Source organism: Papio anubis, chromosome 5 (assembly GCF_008728515.1).
Source record: "Papio anubis isolate 15944 chromosome 5, Panubis1.0, whole genome shotgun sequence".
Taxonomy (NCBI): Eukaryota; Metazoa; Chordata; class Mammalia; order Primates; family Cercopithecidae; genus Papio; species Papio anubis.
In genome coordinates this window covers 31,029,063-31,048,613 of record NC_044980.1, presented here as the reverse complement: position 1 = coordinate 31,048,613, position 19,551 = coordinate 31,029,063, and the positions used below count along the sequence as shown (strand labels likewise).

Below are 19,551 nucleotides of genomic sequence, written 5' to 3'. Positions count from 1 at the left end.
CTTCCTTTCCTAGGTCTTTTGCTGATCCAGGAGAGATTTAACTGAGTCTAGCACCTTTTACAATCTGATAAGAGACATTTGCCATCTTTTTTTGTTGTTGTTGAGACGGAGTTTTGCTCTTGTTGCATAGGCTGGAGTGCAGTGGCACGATCTTAGCTCACTGAAACCTCTGTCTCCTGGGTTCAAGTGATTCTCTTGCCTCAGCCTCCTGAGTAGCTGGGATTACAGGTGCCTGCCACCACGTCCAATTAATTTTTTTTGTATTTTTAGTAGAGACAGGGTTTCATCATGTTGGCCAGGCCTGTCTCAAACTCCTGATTTTGGGTGATCCACCCACTTTAGCCTCCCAAAGTGTAGGGATTACAGGCATGAGCCACCACCCCCGGCCTTGCTGTCTATTCTCTCCGAAGCCTGCTACCTGGAGGCTTCATCTACATAGGAAGAACTTTGGCCTCCACAACCCCCTATCTTAACCCATACACTCCTTTCTACTGATTCCAGGTCTTTTTTTGTTTCTTTCTTTTTCTTTTTTTTAGATGGAGTCTTGCTTTGATACCCAGGCAGGAGTGCAGTAGCACAATCTTGGCTCACTGCAATCTCTGACTCCCAGGTTCAAGCGATTCTTGTGCCTCAGCCTCCCAAATTGCTGGGATTACACGCACCCACCACCTTGCTTGGCTGATTTTTTTTAGTGGAAACGAGGTTTCACCATGTTGGCCTGGCTGGTCTCGAACTCCTGACCTCAGGTGATCCACCCGCCTTCGCCTCCCAAAGTGCTGGGATTACATGTAAGCCACCACATCAGGCCTAATTCCAGGTCTTTAGATAATAACTCTTTCAACCAATTGTCAATCAGAAAATCTTTGAATCCACCTTTGACCTGGAAGGCTGTCCCCACATTGATTGATGTCTGCCTGTAACTTCTATCCCCTTAAAAGGTGTAAAATCAGGCTGTAACCTACCCACTTTGGGCACATGTTTTCAGGACCTCTTGAGGTTATGTCCCAGGCCTTGGTCGCTCATATTTGGCTCAGAATAAAACTCTAAATATTTTACAAAGTTTGACTCTTTTCATCAACATATAATTCGTAAAACTCAAATCAGTGTAATTGGGATATCCTGACTTCCTTTTTATTCTAGTTAAAGCTACTGTTACCTGATATAATTTTCCCATAAGGGTTGTTTTAACTAACAAAGTCATTGAATTTTGTAAAATACATATTTTCTAGTGACCTCACAAATAAATAGGTCTATTTTATTATTGAAACAGAAACAAGCAAATATTCTTTTTTAAAAATCTTTTTTATTTAAAAAGTTTCTACAAAAATAGGGATGGGGTTTCACCATGTTGCCTTGGCTGGTATCGAACTCTTGGGCTCAAGTGATCCGCCCACCTCGACCTCCCAAAGTGCTTGGATTACAGGCGTGAGCCACCGTGCCTGGCCAGAATCAAGCGAATATTCTTAATTGGAACATGTGCGAAACAGCAGTACTGAAGTCCAACTGCATAGCAGATCTCCTCCACTACACTCTTTCTTCGAAACTTCAGCAATATTTCTGTGCATCTTCCACATCTGTGGGTCTGTGCATCAGAATTTGCTGACAAAACTGTGTGTTCTATTTTGTAGCTATATTGTTTTCCATGCATTATTTTAGCTATTTTTACCACATCAGGAAGACTGTTTTTCTACTGGTATGTAGTTTTTGCCTTAAGCAATTATATTTTTTAAAACCCTCAAAACAGGCTCTTAAATATTCAGTTTACTAGAATCCCGGACTAGATTTGGTAATGCGTAATTTTAAACACCGCTAAAACATTTTAAACTATTTGTATTCATGTTGTGAATAGTTAGATTTTAAATATCTTGCTAATTATGATGGTCTCATATCATCAAGTATTACCATAAGGCACAATCTATGCTTAGGATCAGGTTTTTCTTTAATGCTAATGGTTGTAAGTTTGTATTTCACATAGTCTCCTGACGAATTTTATGTTTTTGTCTGACTTCTCAGTCTACATAGATTGTCACTGTTTTACTTCATAATTAGCACATGGTAGCAGGAAAAGAAGTGTTAACCTTGTCATTTCTTATTGTCTGCTTACACCTGCATTAATTATTTTTAGGCTGGGAGCAGTGACTCACTCCAGTAACACTAGCACTTTGGGAGGCTGGGGTGGGAGGATCCCCTGAGGCCAAGAATTTGGGACCAGCCTGGACAACATAGTGGGACCCTCATCTCTGTATATTAAAAATAAGAAATTTCTTTAGTTTTTCTGCCCATGTGGTAAAGGTTAACTCAGTTAAAACAAAATAATTTAATCCGTAAACCCACTTCATCAAGTGAGCGTATATAAACTCCAGTCCCTTGACATAAGCCTATAGTGGATTAAACGGGCCAAGCACTATGGTTCACACCTGTAGTCCCAGCTACTTGAGAGGCTGAGATAGGTGGATTGCTTGAGCACAGGAGTTCAAGGCTGCAGTGAGCTTTGATTTTTTCACTGCACTCCAGCCTGGGTGACAGAAAAAAAAAAAGGAGTGGTGAATTACCAGTGAGGGGGCCTTTGTGGACCTTCCCCCCTTCCCTCAGGATATGTCATAGACGACACAGAAAATGGGACTCTCTGACATTCAGATTGAACAAGGAAGCCAGTGTCAATCCATATCTAAATTATTGGTCAAACTCAATTTTTTTTAAAGATAAAAAATATCTTGGGATGCTGATAATTTTTCCTCTTACCCATGGATCTTCTCAGGCTTCTCACCTTAGCAGCCACCATTCTAGAGCATGAACTATTTTCTGGTGACTTCTATGTAAGTTCTTTCTGCCCATTCCACTGGTTCCGATGAGGACTTCACAGGAATGGATATCTGCACTAAATAAAACCCTTGAGTCAGGGAAAAACCCAGACTTGCCATGGCATTTAACAGAGACCGGTACTTAACAGAGCTTGAATATTTACTTATTTAATTTTATTTATTTTATTTTATTTTTTGAGACGGAGTCTCGCTCTCTGTCGCCCAGGCTGGAGTGCAGTGGCCGGATCTCAGCTCACTGCAACTTCCACCTCCTGGGTTCATGCAATTTTCCTGTCTCAGCCTCCCAAGTAGCTGGGACTACAGGCACGCACCACCATGCCCGGCTAAATTTTATATTTTTAGTAGAGACGGGGTTTCACTGTGTTGGCCAGGTTGGTCTCCAACTCCTGACCTCAAGTGATCCACCTGCCTTGGCCTCCAAAAGTGCTGAGATTACAGGCATGAGCCACCCTGCCTGGCTAGAGCCTGAATTTTTAAGGCTATCCACTCCCCTCGCCCCCACAATAGTTCAGGCCTCCTTTCAGGGATATTTGTGAGGATACATCTGTGATTCCCAAAGTCAAAAGTTTCTTAATAAATTCCAGCCCCATTTAAACTGACTAACCTTATAGTCCAGTCTAAGGGCTGAGGACACACGCACTTCAGCTACGGAACTAGCCCAGCCTTCCTCCCAAAAAGGAAATGGCTAAATTTAAGTCAAAGAGACATTGCAAATCATAGAATCATCTTTTCTTTGGTGAACAAAGAGCCCTGAATTAGGGACCTGAAGGATGAGTCAGCTATTATACCATCCCTGCAGCCCTGGCATCCAAGTTTCTGTGACTCAAAGATAAGAGATCCATACAATTCAACATTGTTGCTCCATACAATTCAACATTGTTATTCCAAGTTATAACACCAGCAGCACTTCGGGAGGCTGAGGTGGGTGGATCACTTGAGGTCAGGGGCTCGAGACCAGTCTGGCCAACATGATGAAGCTGTGTCCCACTAAAAATACAAAATAATTAGCCGGGCATGGTGTGCACCTTTAGTCCCAGCTACTTGGGAGTTGGAGGCAGAAGAATCGCTTGAACCCAGGAGGCAGAGGTTGCAGTGAGTCAACCTAGATTGTGCCATTGTGTTTTGTCCAGCCTAGGCGACAGAGCGAGACTTTGTCTCAAAATAAAAAATAAAAAGGCCACTAGTATCAGAGCTTCAGAACATTTTAAACACAGTGTAACAAACTCTCATCCTCAAAATTTTTGGAGAAAGATCACATCTCAAAGAATCCTATGAAGAAATCTATATAACTGTTTAAAAGCTTTGCTTCATTTTACATTGTACAAAAGAGTTATATATTTGGGTCCTTAAATAGCAGATATTGTTGTCCTCCAGCAAGAGGTCCCCTTTTGTTATTGGTGCCCTCCAACACCAAAAGATGCGAGCGCAAGTCTGTTCGTTTCTGTACTTTGCAAACCCAGGTGGAATGGGAGTGGAGTTCATTAGGAATGGCTCGCCTGCACATTGCAGTTGGTTACCTGCCTCTGCTTCCACAGTAACTAAGAGAGGGCCAAGGGCCAAACAGGTGCCAAAGCTTGAAGTTCAAAAACCTTTGGAGGCAGAAAAAAAAAAAAAAAAAAAAACCCGAGAGTTATTTGAGGGCATTTGGTGCTCAAAATGAGAGAATAAAAATGTTCATAACTTACTTAGTACCTGGACACAAAAGATAAAGTAGAAGTCAGGATTGCTGAAAATGGCCCAGGGGGTGCCCATAAATAGAAAGGTATGAAGTTAGACCAGTAACACTATAACTACACTAAAATGCTTTTATCTTTCTTCTCTGTATGGTTTACAACAACCATTACAATTTCCGAAAGTAGTGCTAAGAGTCTAAGAGCGAGTGTCTTACGTGGGTATTTGGGTTTTCCATCTTCCATGGCTGCAGTTAATCACCCAGGGGCTGCGCTGCTCCCAGTCAGAAAGGTTGTGACCAGGGTACCAGAGGAGGAGCAGGTCACTGGGATAAAATTAAAGAGCATCTCTGGATCTGGCTCTGAAACCTCAACCCCCTTTAAATGATGGCAAGTCGCTCCTTTTATGGAATCTCTTCCCTCATAAAAACAAGTGGACCCTGAAAAGCAGCTGTGCATGTGGCTTTCAACAATGAGCTGTGGGCTGCGACGGAGGGTGTGGCCAAGCTTGCCAGTTTTCTGAAAGAACTCACCCCACGGGCCATTGTAGTGTTGGAAATTGTCTTGCTGCTCACTCACTCTTTCCTTAAAAGGCTTCTGATTCCAGGCTACAGTTAGAGAAACTGGGGACGAAAAACTCCCCTCTGTCATCCATCATGAAGAGCTTAGCACAGGCGATTTCTCAGATCAGCTCCTCATTCATTAACACGGTGCCTGAGGGCTGAGGCTGTGTGTGTGAAGGGACCACAGGAAAAAACACCAGTCACAGAGAGGAGAGGATAGCTCAGATGCTGCCATTCAAGAGAGAGTTCTGAAGGCCGAAAACATCAGCAGAACAGCACAGCGGTGAAACACACACAGCCTGTGAATAATAAACTGGACTGGAGCTCCCAGCACTTTTCTCTCACTTTGCTCGATTTCAACCACAAGATGGCAGGCGACGGCCCTCAGATCCTCACAGCTTGTCAGATGTCACTCCTAAGAGGTGAGGAAAGCAAGCTCCCACCATCCTCTCCAATGGCCATCACCACACTCTTAGGAGGCAGCTATAAGCTACACTCATAGATACTTTATGTTTTTATGTAAATCATAAACTGTTAAAAAACAATCCTAATTTCATTAGTTATTTTTATTATTATTATTATTTTTTGAGATGAGTCTTGCTCTGTTGCCCAGGCTGGAGTGCAGTGGTGCAATCTCGGCTCACTGCAACCTCCACCTCCTGGTTCAAGCAATTCTCCTGCCTCAGTCTCCTGAGTAGCAGGGACTACAAGTGCGTGTGCTACCATGCCCAGCTAATTTTTTGTATTTTTAGTAGAGATGGGGTTTCACTATGTTGGCCAGGCTGCTTTTGAACTCCTGACCTCAAGTGATCCACCCACCTCGACTTCCCAAACTGCTGGCATTACAGGCATTGAGCCACTGCGCCCGGCCTCATTAGTTGTTATTTATGATGTTAAAGAAAAAGCTCTAGAATTTGAGTCAGAGGGCATGAATTCCAGGCCTCGGACTTCTCTAAGATGATACTTGACCCCAGGAAACCACCTCCTGAAGCCTCAGTTTCCACTTGGGTACAATAAGAAAACAGGACTTGAATGAACCCTGGAAAACCTTCCAGAAACCAAGTCTTCGAGTGAAACAGCACGTGGAGCAGCAGTCTGAAGGAATGAAGCGGGTCAGGAATGAAGCGGGTCACGAACAAACCGTCCGTAATGCTTCATTTACACTTCATCCTTGGGGAATGGGCTGTTCCACATGGCAAGTTTTCCACATAATTGAATTTTAAATGCTGAAACTTGTTTTCCTTTTAACCTGTAAGGGAAATCTTTCTAAAGTGTATTACATGCTTCTCTGGCTTTTTACACAGCAAGCTGAGTATAATTTCACCTTTCCTTAATGTCTCTAAGTCATTGTGATGATGACCTCTTACTGTATATCCAGTCCTGCATAGAGCATCAGGCACCTCTGGGCATATTCAGGTAGGCAGGACCCTTATGCTACATGTCCCCAGAGACTACAGTATCAAGCTATAATTGGCAATTCTTTCTCTCTACCATCTCCTACCTACATCACTACCTGCAGTCATTTCTCCAAGTAACATCTTCTAGCAGCCTCCTGACACTGTTTAAAATCTGCTAGAATCCAGACAGAACTCAAGGTTGCCACGGGTAACCAGAGTCTAAGCTTGCAACAACCCTAAATTTAATTTTACATACAAGTTCAAGGAAGCGGGTACTGTGCTGAAGGTGACTTCTGACTAGGGCTGACATTCCACTGTCCTCACAGCATGTCATACTTCTGTACCAATTGGTCTGTCGCCCTGAGCCCTCCAGCCCCCTCCTGCCAGCCCAGCATCCTGGCCCCTCTTCTGGGACCACACAGACTTCTCACACTCCAGGAACTCAAAGGTGCCGTCAGTCTCTGCAGCCTCCGGGACCCGGTTCTTGCATGTGCCAGCACCCCTTCCAAATGGTGGCTCCCCGTGCCACGCCACTCGCTCAGTATTGGAATGAACCCCAGTGTCTGGACCAAAGATTATTCTCTGTCTTCCCTGTGGAGTGAAAGGGCAGAGTTTGAGGCTCTTCTCTTTCCCTCAAACTCAAAGGGATTTTCTCAGGTGTACGCTGTGCTCTGGGTCCAGGTTGCCTGAGGCTGATGGGGTGGGTGTTAAAAGTTACCTCTGGCTGAACATCTACCATGTGCCAGATGCTGTATTCAGTACATTAGGTAAATCATCTGTCATCCACTCAACAATCCTTTTACAGAAATAGCAGCAACAGCCTGTGGCTGAGGTCAACTGCCCCCATCACACAGTCAGTAAGTGGGTCCAGAAGCCAGACTCACCTCTCCGAGGCCCGCGTTCTTTGCACTGTGCTGTGCTCACATTTATTAATGTACAAAGATGGCCAGGTGCAGTGGCTCATGCCTGTAATCCTAGCACTTTGGGAGGCTGAGGCGGGTGGATCACCTGAGGTCAGAGGTTCAAGACCAGCCTGGCCAACATGGTGAAACCCCGTCTCTACTAAAACTACAAAAAATTAGCCGGGCGTGGTGGCAGACGCTTGTAATTCCAGCTACTCGGGAGGCTGAGGCAGCAGAATCACTTAAACCCGGGAGGCAGAGGTTGCAGTGAGTCGAGATCGCGCCATTGCACTCCAGCCTGGGCAACAAGAGTGAAACTCTGCCTTAAAAAAAAAAAATACAAAGACGCCCAAAGTTTACATTCTGCAAAAATGCATTTTAAGTGAAAAGATTTACTTTTCAGAAAAGACATTTGTTTCTGTTTTGGTGTGTGGGTTTTGTTTTAATTAATTCCATATTTTGTGACCAATTTGGAACAATCTGTCCTTAGGGAACAGATCTGGCTTACTTATAGAAAGCTAGGGAGTGACTGGAGTTACAAAGTATTCCTTTGTAGGAACGAATCTAGAAAACCTTCCCAGTTCTCCCTGCACCAAACAAGTAAGTAGAACATTCCAGAAAGTCCCCAGAGTAGATGTGATGGAGCTCACAAACAAAAACTTTCCTCTATGAGTTATCAGCTATGCCTTCAAGATGGGGCACGTGACATCAAACACCACGAATACCTCCCCTTCCCAGAAAGTTCTCTAGAAGTTCCCACCAGGAGGAAGCTGCTACCACTCAAAAGAATGAAGGCTTCCCAGGGTTACTAGGGATCAGGAGTGTCAGCCAGTGAGAAGGTAGGAATCAGGAATGGGGTCTGTAATTGGGAGGCAGTCACAGGTTTAGGCTCTAAACCAGGTCTGGGGTACAGAAGGTCTGTCAACCCATGGCCTTGAATTTTTTGTTCTTTCTCCAAGGATGGACATTCCAAATCGACCCTAAACTAACTTTTGAAATAAGCAAATCATGACCTCATCTTCCACATATTGTAACTGCTCCTTTCACACTTAACACACACATGGTTCTCAGAGTGTCCTCATCAAAAAAACATCCACAGTGCTCTAAAGTGTCCAGTGTCAGGGAGGAAATCATCTGAAAAATGGACTCCTATAAGATGACAGGGACAAAATGTCACCTCTACTAGTAGTTTTCTAGGGTGACCACAGGAGGCTTAAGCAACAGGGACTTACTGTGTCACAGTTCTAAAGGTGAGACGCTGGAGCTCAAGGTGTCAGCAGGGCCAAGCTCCCCTAGTTTGGAGAGGCTAGGAAAGGGTCTGTACCAAGCCTCTCTTCTAGCTTCTGGTTGTTCCTTGGCTTTCAGCAGCAGAACTCCAATCACACATGGTGTTACTCCTGTGCGAGTCTGTGTCCGAATATGCCCTTTTTATAAAGACAACAGTTATCCTGGAATAGGAGCCAACCTACTCTGGTAGGACCTCATCTTAACTAACTATTCCTGCAATGATCCTATTTCTAAATAAGGTCATATTCTGGGGGCTAGGACTTCAACATATGAATTTTGAGGGGACATAATTCAACCCGTAACATCATCTAAGGTCGTTTCGAATTCAAAATCAAACTCCAGACAGGGAGCAGAACAGACTGCAAGAGAGTGCCACATATGACAGGCCGTACATGCTAGTATGGACCATTTATCATGCTGGAAGGTAAGTTGGTGTGTTGACCCCTGAAACCCACTGCTTACAAGTAAGAGTGAACAGGCAACCATCAACCGAGGAACCATTTGCTTGGGGGCAGAGAGGTACACTGGGGTCTCTACAGAACTCTTAATTTCTACTTATCACTTTTTAAGACAAAATTCACATAGGTAGGTGGGAAAATTTAGCACTGAAGGAAACAGTCGAAGAGTGACAAGGAACATTTTGAGAACATTCAAAATACTTTCAACTCCCTACTACCTAAATTGCAAAGTGCTTCTAGTCCTGAAGCTCTGCCTAGAGCTAAGTTTGCCAAAAGGAGCCTATATTACAATTGGGCTTCCTTTTGTTTTATTTTATTTATTTTGAGATAGAGTCTTGCTCTGTTGCCCAGGCTGGAGTGCAATGGCGGTGCAATCTCGGCTCACTGCAACATCCACCTCCTGGGTTCAAGTGATTCTCCTGCCTGAGCCTCCCGAGTAGCTGGGATTACAGATATGTGCCACCTGGCTAATTTTTTGTATTTTTAGTAGAGGCAGGGTTTTGCCATGTTAGCCAGACTGGTCTCAAACTCCTGACTTCAGGTGACCAACCCGCCTCAGCCTCCCGAAGTGATGGGATTATAGGCATGAGCCACCACGCCTGGCCGGACTTGCTTGCATAAGATGAGGCAGGGGGCTTGTTTTCCTTGTCAGTTTGGGTAGGTAGAAAATAAGCTTTATAGTTTGTTCTTCTTCATAAGTCATTTTCTTCCCTGGTGTCTGCGATTATACTGAGGAGGTATTTTATGAAGATCTAAACCATCCATGAAATGATGCACCAGATCGCACAAGGATCAAAGTACAGATCTGGTGCAGAAGTTGAGCTAGTACAACGCAGTGGTTAGGAATACAGACAATGGAGCCAGAAGGACTTGCGTTCAAATCTGCTTTTGCTTCTTACTTAGGTGACCGTGGGCAAGTCATATACAGCCAAGGTTTCTCATCAAAGGCTGTCCTTTATGGAAGTGTGGTCGCTATTAAATGAGATAGTGCCTGGCAGACATCCTCTACCGTAGAAACTGCTCAATAAATGGTAATTCTTGCAATTATTCAAGAGAACTAGGGAGTGAAAAATCAAGCTAGTCTGTCTTGTTAACTCCTTGATTGTTATGAGGCAAACGGAGCCCAGGACTTGAGGATTCCGTGCCTCATTACTTGATTCAATTTCAAGCTCTCTTTCATGAAGACCAAGCAATAGGTCTTGGCCTTCCCCCTTCTCCTACCACTACATCTCAGTGGCTTCAGGATATACCCTCTTTCACCTGGCTTTTCATCGTCTAGCACACACACGGCTGCATCAACACAGAAAGGAACTTCAAAGTCATGACTGTTGACCACTAAACAAGATTTTACTTCCTCAGCTGTGGAAGGTTTCCAGAAGCCCAATGTTTTCATTATATGTTCTTATTTTCTGTATCCTTTTTTTTTTTTTTTTTTTGGAGGCAGGGTCTTGCCGTGTTACCCAGGCTGGAGTACAGTGGTGCAAACATGGCTCACTGCAGCCTCGACCTCCTGGGCTTAAGCAATCCTCCCACCTCAGCCTCTCGAGTAGCTGGGACTACAGGTGTGCACTACCATGCCCAGCTAATTACATTTTTTTCTTTTTTTTTTTAGAGATGGGGCCTTGCCATGTTGCCCAGGCTGGTCTTGAACCCCTGGGCACAAGCAATCTTCCCGTCTCGGGCTCCCGAAGTGCTGAGATTACAGGCGTGAGCTACCTTGCCCCTATTTTCTGTATTCTTGATGCTCTGACATTTGGAGTCTTGATCATGGACAGGCTGCCCCTCCCAAGAGTAGCTGATTCCTAGAGATAGCAGAGGACTCCCTTGTGAATAGAGCTTTAACATACAAACCAACCAACCCAGAGCCATACCCAATTATCTCCTTTATCAAACTCACACACCAAGCCAATATCCTCCCTGCCTCAGATCACTCCAGGGCCAGACATCTGGACAACTAAGGACCACCCATATAGTCGGGAGCCTACTGAAATTATTCAAACTATCCAATCCTAAGCACACGCAGCCACCTACCCTGCCTCCTCTGTTCCTTCCCATGAAAACCTCCAAAAAGCCTATGGAGCTGGGTGCAGTGGTTCACACCTGTAATCCTAACACTTTTGGAGGATGACGTGGGGGGATCACTTGAGGTCAGGAGTTTGAGACCAGCCTGGGCAACATAGTAAGGTACCATCTCTACAAAAAAAGAAAAAAAAGAAAAGCCAGATGCAGTGGTGCACACCTGTAGACATAGTTACCAGAGAGGCTAAGGTGGGAGGATCCTCTGAGCCCAGGAGTTCAAGGCTGCAGTGAGCTATGATTGTGGCTCTGCACTCCAGCCTGGGTGATAAGAGTAAGATGCTGTCTGTAACAAAAAAATAAAAAGTAAAATAAAGGCTCTGGGCCATGCTGTCCTCTCTCTTCTCTGCCTCCTCACTGACCCCTGCACTGCCCTGTGTAGCCCTGTGTGGTGTGGTATGCCTCCTGTTTCTACAGATCTCAGACTTCGTGACGGCCATTTCCATGTCTGTCTCTTACCATACGTGATTAAAACAAATCTCAAGTATGTTATGGAACAGCCAGTTGCAACAACTATGAATCCCACTGGTCTATTCCCTGACATTTTCTCCTATTCCTATTTCCTAAGCTCCTCAACTTCAGCCATTTGAGTCCAGATACCAACAGGCCACACCCATCCAAGCATCTCTTTCGGAGTGCCCAGAAGTGGAGTGGTGCACCAAATCGGACATTCGGCTGGGAGTCAGAGACAGAGCCTGAGCCTCGGCTCTGTCAGTTATCACTGTGGCATCACAGGAACACCGCTAAACCTGTGTGGGCTTCTGGAACAACAATACTAGCCCAGACAGATAAAAAAGTGTTTCACAGATTCACCCCTAGTATTTCAGCATAGGCAGCTACAGCGAACCTCCCTCCCACCCCAATACCACCATCCCAACAAACTTACCCAGGGTCTCAAAGCTAGTTGCTAGAAGACCTTGGAGAGAACCTGGAATCCCAAAGCTAGTCCACTGCTCCCTCCGTCACAACACATGTGATCCTTCTTCAGAGCTTCAATAAAGATTCTAGTTCTACGTTCCACCTTCTGTCATGACCCTGGCCTGTCACCCTTCTATTCTTCTTAATCTTCTTTCTTTGCAAAACTGGGCATCATCCTATCACTCCCCTAACAAGTGAATGAAAACATCAAGGAATCCTCCATTGGTAGCTGGAAAGTCATCTCATCCCAGGGGTAGATAGGTTTTCAGAGGCTGGGAAAGAAAACTTTGCCTCCCAAAGGTTCCAGCAACTCCCAAACACTCTCCATTATGGTAGTAATGATGATATTAATACGTATAGAGTACTACTTACTAGACATAGTGCTAACCCCTTTATATGTTCTATTTCATCATTTAGTCATTGGCATCAATAGTCTTAAGATTCCCACTTCACAGATGGGGAATCTGAGGCTAAGAGGTATAATTTTCCCAAGATCAACCAGCTAGTAAAGGGAACCCAAGGAGGCAGCCCCAGTTATCTCTTCTGGAGCTGGAGCTCCTGACTACTTCGTCCTCCTGCTGGAGGGCCCCTCCCTGATCTTCCTTCTACCTCTCTATCCAAATCAGCTTCTTTCCAACCAGATAGCTGTAAACGGTAGGGACTCTTAGGGACCACTTTCAAAGGACTATCTCCAGCTCCATGGCAATCCCCACTTCTAAGCCTGGACCCAGCCTCCAGGAACCTGAGTCACTCTGTCAACTCCCTGTAGCACCTTGAGTCTGGTGGTAGTCAGCCTTGCTCCTTTTCTGAGAACAATCTCTAATCCCAAATAAAATCATTTCATCCCTCCTTGAAAATGAGTGGCTTTTCCCAGTAACGGCCAGTCAGGCACCTAGCCATTGGCTAAAAGCATCTCTGCAGTTGAAGGGGCAAACCAAAGGAAATACTGGTGAGAGTGTCCACTGCAAAAGTCCTCACACCTCCCAGCCAGCTCTGTGCTATGTCCTTTCCATGTACTGGATCATTTGAATTTGGACCATGTTGTATGTGCCCGATGACTTCTTGTTGACCCTCCACATCCAATCTCCATTCTTCTCCACCCTGCACTTTGCACCAGGGCACTGACACATATAGACAAATCAATGGACTCCCCTGTCCCTGGCTTCTGGCTGGTTTCCACTGATGGGAGGCTCTGACACTGGAGGGAGGGTGAAGATTAGGGTCAAGGTATTTCTGCTCTGGTTCTCTCCTTGCAGAGTCGCCTTGGATGAGATGTCTCCATCATCCAAAGGTCACTACGTTTCTCAAGGTGGCCACTCTCTCCTTCTAGGACATAGGAGCCTTACTCCCAGGAGCCCCTGAAAGCTTGACATGGATCTCACTCAGAATATCCTCAAATTCTCTTTCCCATCTCTTTCCTATATACCTATCATGAAAACCCTGATGTGTAGCGAAGGGTTAACTCACCAGGGGTTGGTTATTGAGACCATGTGCATTCCAAAGAAAGGACTGGCTCCTGGGAGATAAGATCTAACCCCTTAGAATATCCTGCTTGACAAGAGTGTCTTTGTATACCTGGGGGTATTTGGCCTTGCCAGAGAGTTTATGCTAAGAAACCGACTTATGGCAGAAGACTTGGGTCATGTGGCATTAGTTTGACCTCTGGAGAGACTGGAGAGGAGTAGCTAAGGTCAACCACACAGGTACTCCATGCTTATATGACCCACTCCCAAGAAAAAACCTTGGACACCAAGATTCGAGTGAGCATCCCTGGTTGGCATCAAACATCACTGCTGGGAGAACCGAGCACTGTCTGCACAACTCCACTGGGAGAGACAACTGGAAGCTTCTGCCTGGGCTCTTGGACTCTACTCTCTGTGTCTTTTACATTTGCTGATGTTTATCTGTATCCTTTCAGTGTCATGAATTAGAACTAGAAATATGACTGCTTTTCTGAGTATGTGAGTCCTAGTTAATCACTGAACCTGAGAATGGTCTTGGGGCCCTTGGGGTCTTGTTCCCCGATTCACCTGGGAAACACCAAGACAGTCCAATAACTTAATATGGTGATGGGTGGCCAGAAATACGAAATAGAAAACAGAAATATGCTCCAGAGTATTCAACAAACATTCAGATAAGATCCAAGTGGATCTTCCAGGGTGGGGCTTCAGGATCGTGAGTCTGGGAGCCTCATGGTTGCTGGGACTAAGGTGACATGGGACAGGCAGATGAAAACACATCCAAGACCCAGCCTTTGGTGCTCCAATGGAAGATGTGATGCTCTGTTGAATGGATGAGGAGGTTTAAATGAGACATTTCTTACGACATCAGCTTCTTACTGGCAGGACTCATAAACCTCTGTAGCTGCAGATCTGCACATCAGGCATCTGGGAACCACCGGGTTCCTGTGTCCAGCCCCCGTGCCAGCAGGCATTCCCCCTACTTACCTGGCCCCACTGACATCAACTCCAACCATCAGCTGCCCATTCAGCGAGAGGATCTCATCCCGCAGTCGGACCTTCCCACTCTTCCCTGCTGGGCTGTTCTTCCTCAGCTCTGTCACCCAGATGCAGCCCACATCCAGCACAGGACCCTGGTGGGTTTTCCTCTTCTTGCCCCCTCTGCGCTTGTCACCATAGTCCCCGAAAACAGGGATGTTCCCAAAACTGAGGCCCACAGTCTCTGTGTCCCCCAGCTCCTTGGTGAGGTACACAGTACAGATCTCCATTTCGGGGGGGCTGTGATCAGGTGGGACCGTACTCTCATCCACAGCAAAGTTCAGTTGGATGTACTCCTGCAGCTTCTGGATGGCCGCCTGGCAGAGCCGCTGCTCCGGCCCGTCCCCACCCTCCTGCAGGCTGTTCTGCAGCCACTGGTAGAGGAGGGGCAGGTGCAGCACGGCATTGTCCTGGGTGATGGGCATGGTGCTCACTCCCAGACACCAGCATCATGAGAGGTCCTGCTCCTGGGGGCCGGACCCCACAGGGCCCCACGTCCCCTGGGATCCCTGGCCATCATCAGCTTTGCCTGTGTTCATGTTCAGGCTGGCAGATGAGCCTAGGGACACCTACTCGAGACTATGCTGTTTGCCTTGGCAGGAGGAAGACAGGACCCAGTTAGAACAACTGTGGAACAATGGCGCTGGAGCGCTCAACGAGGGAAGGAAGGAAGTGTCCAGCAAGTCCCTGCTGGGTTCATTTCACAGCAGGACCCATGCAAGTGACACAGGAATGGAGGATCCCTCCAGCAGTGGCCGTGTGTCCTTCCCTCGGCTCATTCACACCTGGGATAGGAAGAGGAAAAAACAAAAAGCTCCAGTTACAACAGTGAGCCTTCTCACCTAGAAAACATAGCCTCCTGTGTTACAGAAGGACCATGTGTACTTTTCAGGCACCAAGCACAAACCCTAACACCTAACATAGAACCTAACGCCTCCTCATTCCCCCATGTGGCTCTCTCCCAGACAGACGTCTCTGGAACACTGGCCTTCTCCAGGAAGTTTCCCGGATCAGCAGAGGAACCAGATGACTTGTGCCAAGACAACCCCCACCAGTATACCATCAAACTCACATCCAACCAGGAGGCTGTGTGACAAGACCCCATGGAAGGCTGTGGAAGGATCTGCATATATTTAAAATCTTACACTCCTAGAAAATGAAAATCTATGTTGATTTGCCTTGGTCAGCCCAGCAGCATACACAGGAGGGCTCTCCATTCCAGAAATATGTTCTGACAACACTACCCAGAGAAGAAAGATCCGATCAACACCAGGGAGAGATCCCGCCTCCGTCCCAGGGCAACACCATTCCTAAACTTCACCATCCCGTAGATTCGGAGGGAAGTCCGGCTCTTTGCAGCCCAGATTTTAGTCTCCTCTCTCCATTTCCTTTGGTAAATGGTTAAAACTGACTTATTTTCAGGCCAACCTAAAAGCCATCCCCTCCAGAAAAATGTTACTAACGCCTGGATGGGAAGACAGGTGCCTTCTTTGCCTTGCTTTTAAACACATTGAATACAGTGGTGACACCAGTCAGCAGATAGCAGGGCCAGTGGCTCCCACCAGAGCTAGAGCCTCATACTCCCTCTGAATTCTGCACAGTGCCTGGCACACATTAGGTCTCCAGTGAAAGGTTAATTGAATTCTACTGCCAACTCGCCTTCTCCACCAAAGAAAAATTTCACCTCCATTCTCCATAAACATAGAAAAATGATCCCTTTCACGCTCTTCTCTGAACTTCGCATTCTCCCAGAGAAAGTCAATATAAACTGTGCCATCTAAGGTGGAAAACACTCTCCAGCCTTCTCAGGAAGTGATTTAACAAGGAATAATAATGCATGGGAGAGGTGTCAGAAGCCATGTCAATAATAAATGACCTTATTACTCAGTAACCAAAAAGAAATTTCCAATATAGCGTGCTTTCAGTTTCCAAAGAACTTGAGTGCCAGCTATTAATTAGTTCCAAATAAATCAAAAGCTTAGCAAATATCTATATAATCACATAGTTGTTAAAAAGAAATGCAAGGCTGGGTGCGGTGGTTCACTTCTGTAATCCTAGCACTTTGGGAGGGTGAGGCGGGAGGATCACAACGTCAGGAGTTGGAGACCAGTCTGGCCAACATGGTGAAACCCCGTCTCTACTAAAAATACAAAAACTAGCTGGGTGTGGTGGCAGGCGCCTATAATCCCAGGCACCTGTAATCCCAGATAGGGTTTCACCATGTTGACCAGGGTGGTCACCGTCTTATCCATCAATATATTCACTATGCCAACACAGCACCTACCACATCATAGATTCCCAATAATTTATAAGACATTTTAAAAGATCCTTTACATTAAAATCTTAACAGCCTGTGATTCAAGATGTTAGTCACAGTTTAGATGGCTCCCTACATATAAAAACGGTAAATACCAGGCCAGGCGCAGTGGCTCACGCCTGTAATCCCAGCACTTTGGGAGGCTGAGGCGGGAGGATCACGAGGTCAGGGGATCGAGACCATCCTGGCTAACACGGTGAAACCCCGTCTCTACTAAAAATACAAAAAAAAAAAAAAGAGCTGGGCATGGTGGCGGGTGCCTGTAGTCCCAGCTACTCGGGAGGCTGAGGCAGGAGAATGGTGTGAACCCGGGAGGCGGAGCTTGCAGTGAGCCGAGATAGTGCCACTGCACTCCAGCCTGGGCGACAGAGCCAGACTCTGTCTCAAAACAAACAAACAAACAAACAAAAAACCAGTAAATATCTTGTGCAAGATGCTATTTAAATAAGTCTGATTAAGGAAAACCAAACTGAAGAGTAGTAGGAAATGTTTTCCTGGTGTCAATTTGCATTCATTTGATTTATTCAGCAAGTATTTATCGAACATTTATCAAGTCCTTGAACTTGGCACTGGTTATATACCAGTGATAAGGCAAATTCCTTGCCTTGAAGGAATTCATAGTCTAGTGGGGAGATACATAAATGGAAATTAGTGTGTAATAGGTCTACGATACCACCACCCCCGCCTCCCCCCGCCTCCGGTTTCGTGGGGGTGGTGCAGAGCCTGACATCTCACCCAAGCTGGAACAATGAGGGTTCTTCCCTGAGACCTCAGTACTGCGACTCTGAAAGAGTCCTAGTTTCTACCGTGTGGCCGGAGTCATAGTTTTTGAACTAACGAACTTTTGAATGATTCTATCTCCTGTGTGGATTGAGTAGCAAAGAAAGTCATCCCGCTAAGAAATAAAAGTTGACCGGTGGCGAGCAAAGGCGCAGGACCAGGAGAGAACGCCCCCTGGGTTCCCCACAGCTTTCCCGTCCTCACTTTCCGCCATCCTGGACGGGGCCGCATTGCTGCCCTCGCCCTAACCTGAAAGACAGCATCGATCCTTACAATAAATTACATTGTAAAATTTTGACGACTTTAAAATGAAAGAAAAAAGGTAAAGCGAAATGAAACTAAACAAAACTTTAAACGAAAATAAACTTTACTTTGAGTTGTTTTCCACACTCTGCAACTCCAGTAGTTAATTACTACATTGGAAGTGAGTGAAGCTGATTGGCTCAGCTCGAATCTGACGTCCAATTACTGTTGGCCAAGGGCATGGGGCCGCAGGATAGCAACAGGGCCACTGAAACCCACCCTCAGGCCCTAGAAGGTGGTAGGCGCAGGGGGATAGTTTTCAGAAGAGGAAAAGTTGTTGGAAATACACGGACACCCTCAAAGACACTTAGTCTTATTCTTAGGTGTCCATGGGCTACACAGCCTTTCAATCCCATACCTATACTTGAGGGCTTTCCAGTAATCCTTCTAGTCCTTTATTCTATCAACCCATTCTCCTGGGATTTTTCTATAAACAAGGGAACTAGAAGCATCAATATCCACTTGCAATGATTTGAGATGATTCAGGGCATAAGAAAAGGCAGACGATGTTGCAATACTATGAAAAGTGTGGTTCTTCCACAACATCCAATAAAACACTTCAGTGAGCAAAACATTGGCTCAGAGAAGATACAGAACAGCAATCTGCAGTCACAAATACTGACCTCCCTGGATGGCTGGTCTGTGCAAAGGGCTACAAACTTTCCATCTTGAAGATCAATCTATCTCAACAGTGAGCACAATTTTTGGACATGGCGGTGCACTGCAGCAGCCCCGTCCACTTTTGTGTATCATAAATAATTCTCCAATTAGATTCCCATCTCAAGCAAATAGCTATGATAATTTAAATTAATTTTGAGTCACTTGAAGCTGACAGCCTTAGCATTCAAAATAAATGCTTCTGTTACTGAGATAATGTACAGATATGGTGTTAAAATCTACCAACTTTTTTTGGATACTGTCTCAGCTAAGCCATGCATTCTCAGTAGGTGACATTACTCACAAGGGGGTGAAAATTAGTTGAAGGAGGCAAAAAAGGTCTTAGATGCTGTAATGGTTAGCAGACCCCTCCTCCTCCTACCAAAGCTCAATCCTACCCGACAAAATCTTATTCCTTAGTATTTTCTCATGTTACAGAGAAGTTAAATTTAATTTTTCTCCAGGCAGGGATGTGAAGATGATAAAAGGGTTGAGAACCAATGAACTAACTGAAGCTAATCATCTCCTATAGGCCGAGGGTCACCCAAAATTCAGAGCCTAGATCCTTAACGTGGCTGGGGGTATAAAAGGATCCTCTGGTTTATCTAGGCCCTGACTTAAAATCAGATTCACACCGGGCTGTCATGTACTAGCTCTCCCTTCCAGATGTCCTGGATTCTAGACGTTCTCCTATTCTGACCTCTGCTAAATTCCAAGTTCCTCGACCTTCACCTAATCTTCCTATGCTCTGGGCTGAGTTCCCCTTCTCACTTTTAGAAAATGCTATAATTTTAAAAGGAAGCCAACTTTGTGTACACCTGCTATGTACCCACAAAAATTAAAAATAAAAAAAAATTTAAAAATAAACCAACCATGGGTCAGGCGTGATGGCTCACACCTGTA

At 45.5% G+C, this 19,551-nt stretch overlaps 1 protein-coding gene across 4 annotated transcripts in view; it reads right to left on the bottom strand.

The window, feature by feature from the left end:
- PDZD2 (PDZ domain containing 2) overlaps positions 1-19,551 on the bottom strand; it is a 472,962-nt gene that overhangs the window by 298,663 nt on the left and 154,748 nt on the right. For all 4 annotated transcript variants that reach the window (XM_009208211.4, XM_009208214.4, XM_009208215.4 and 1 more), the window contains exon 2: positions 14,541-15,376. In XM_009208211.4, coding sequence (XP_009206475.2) covers positions 14,541-15,016 — 476 coding nt within the window. In that variant the 5' untranslated portion in view covers positions 15,017-15,376. The remainder of the gene's footprint in view (positions 1-14,540; positions 15,377-19,551) is intronic.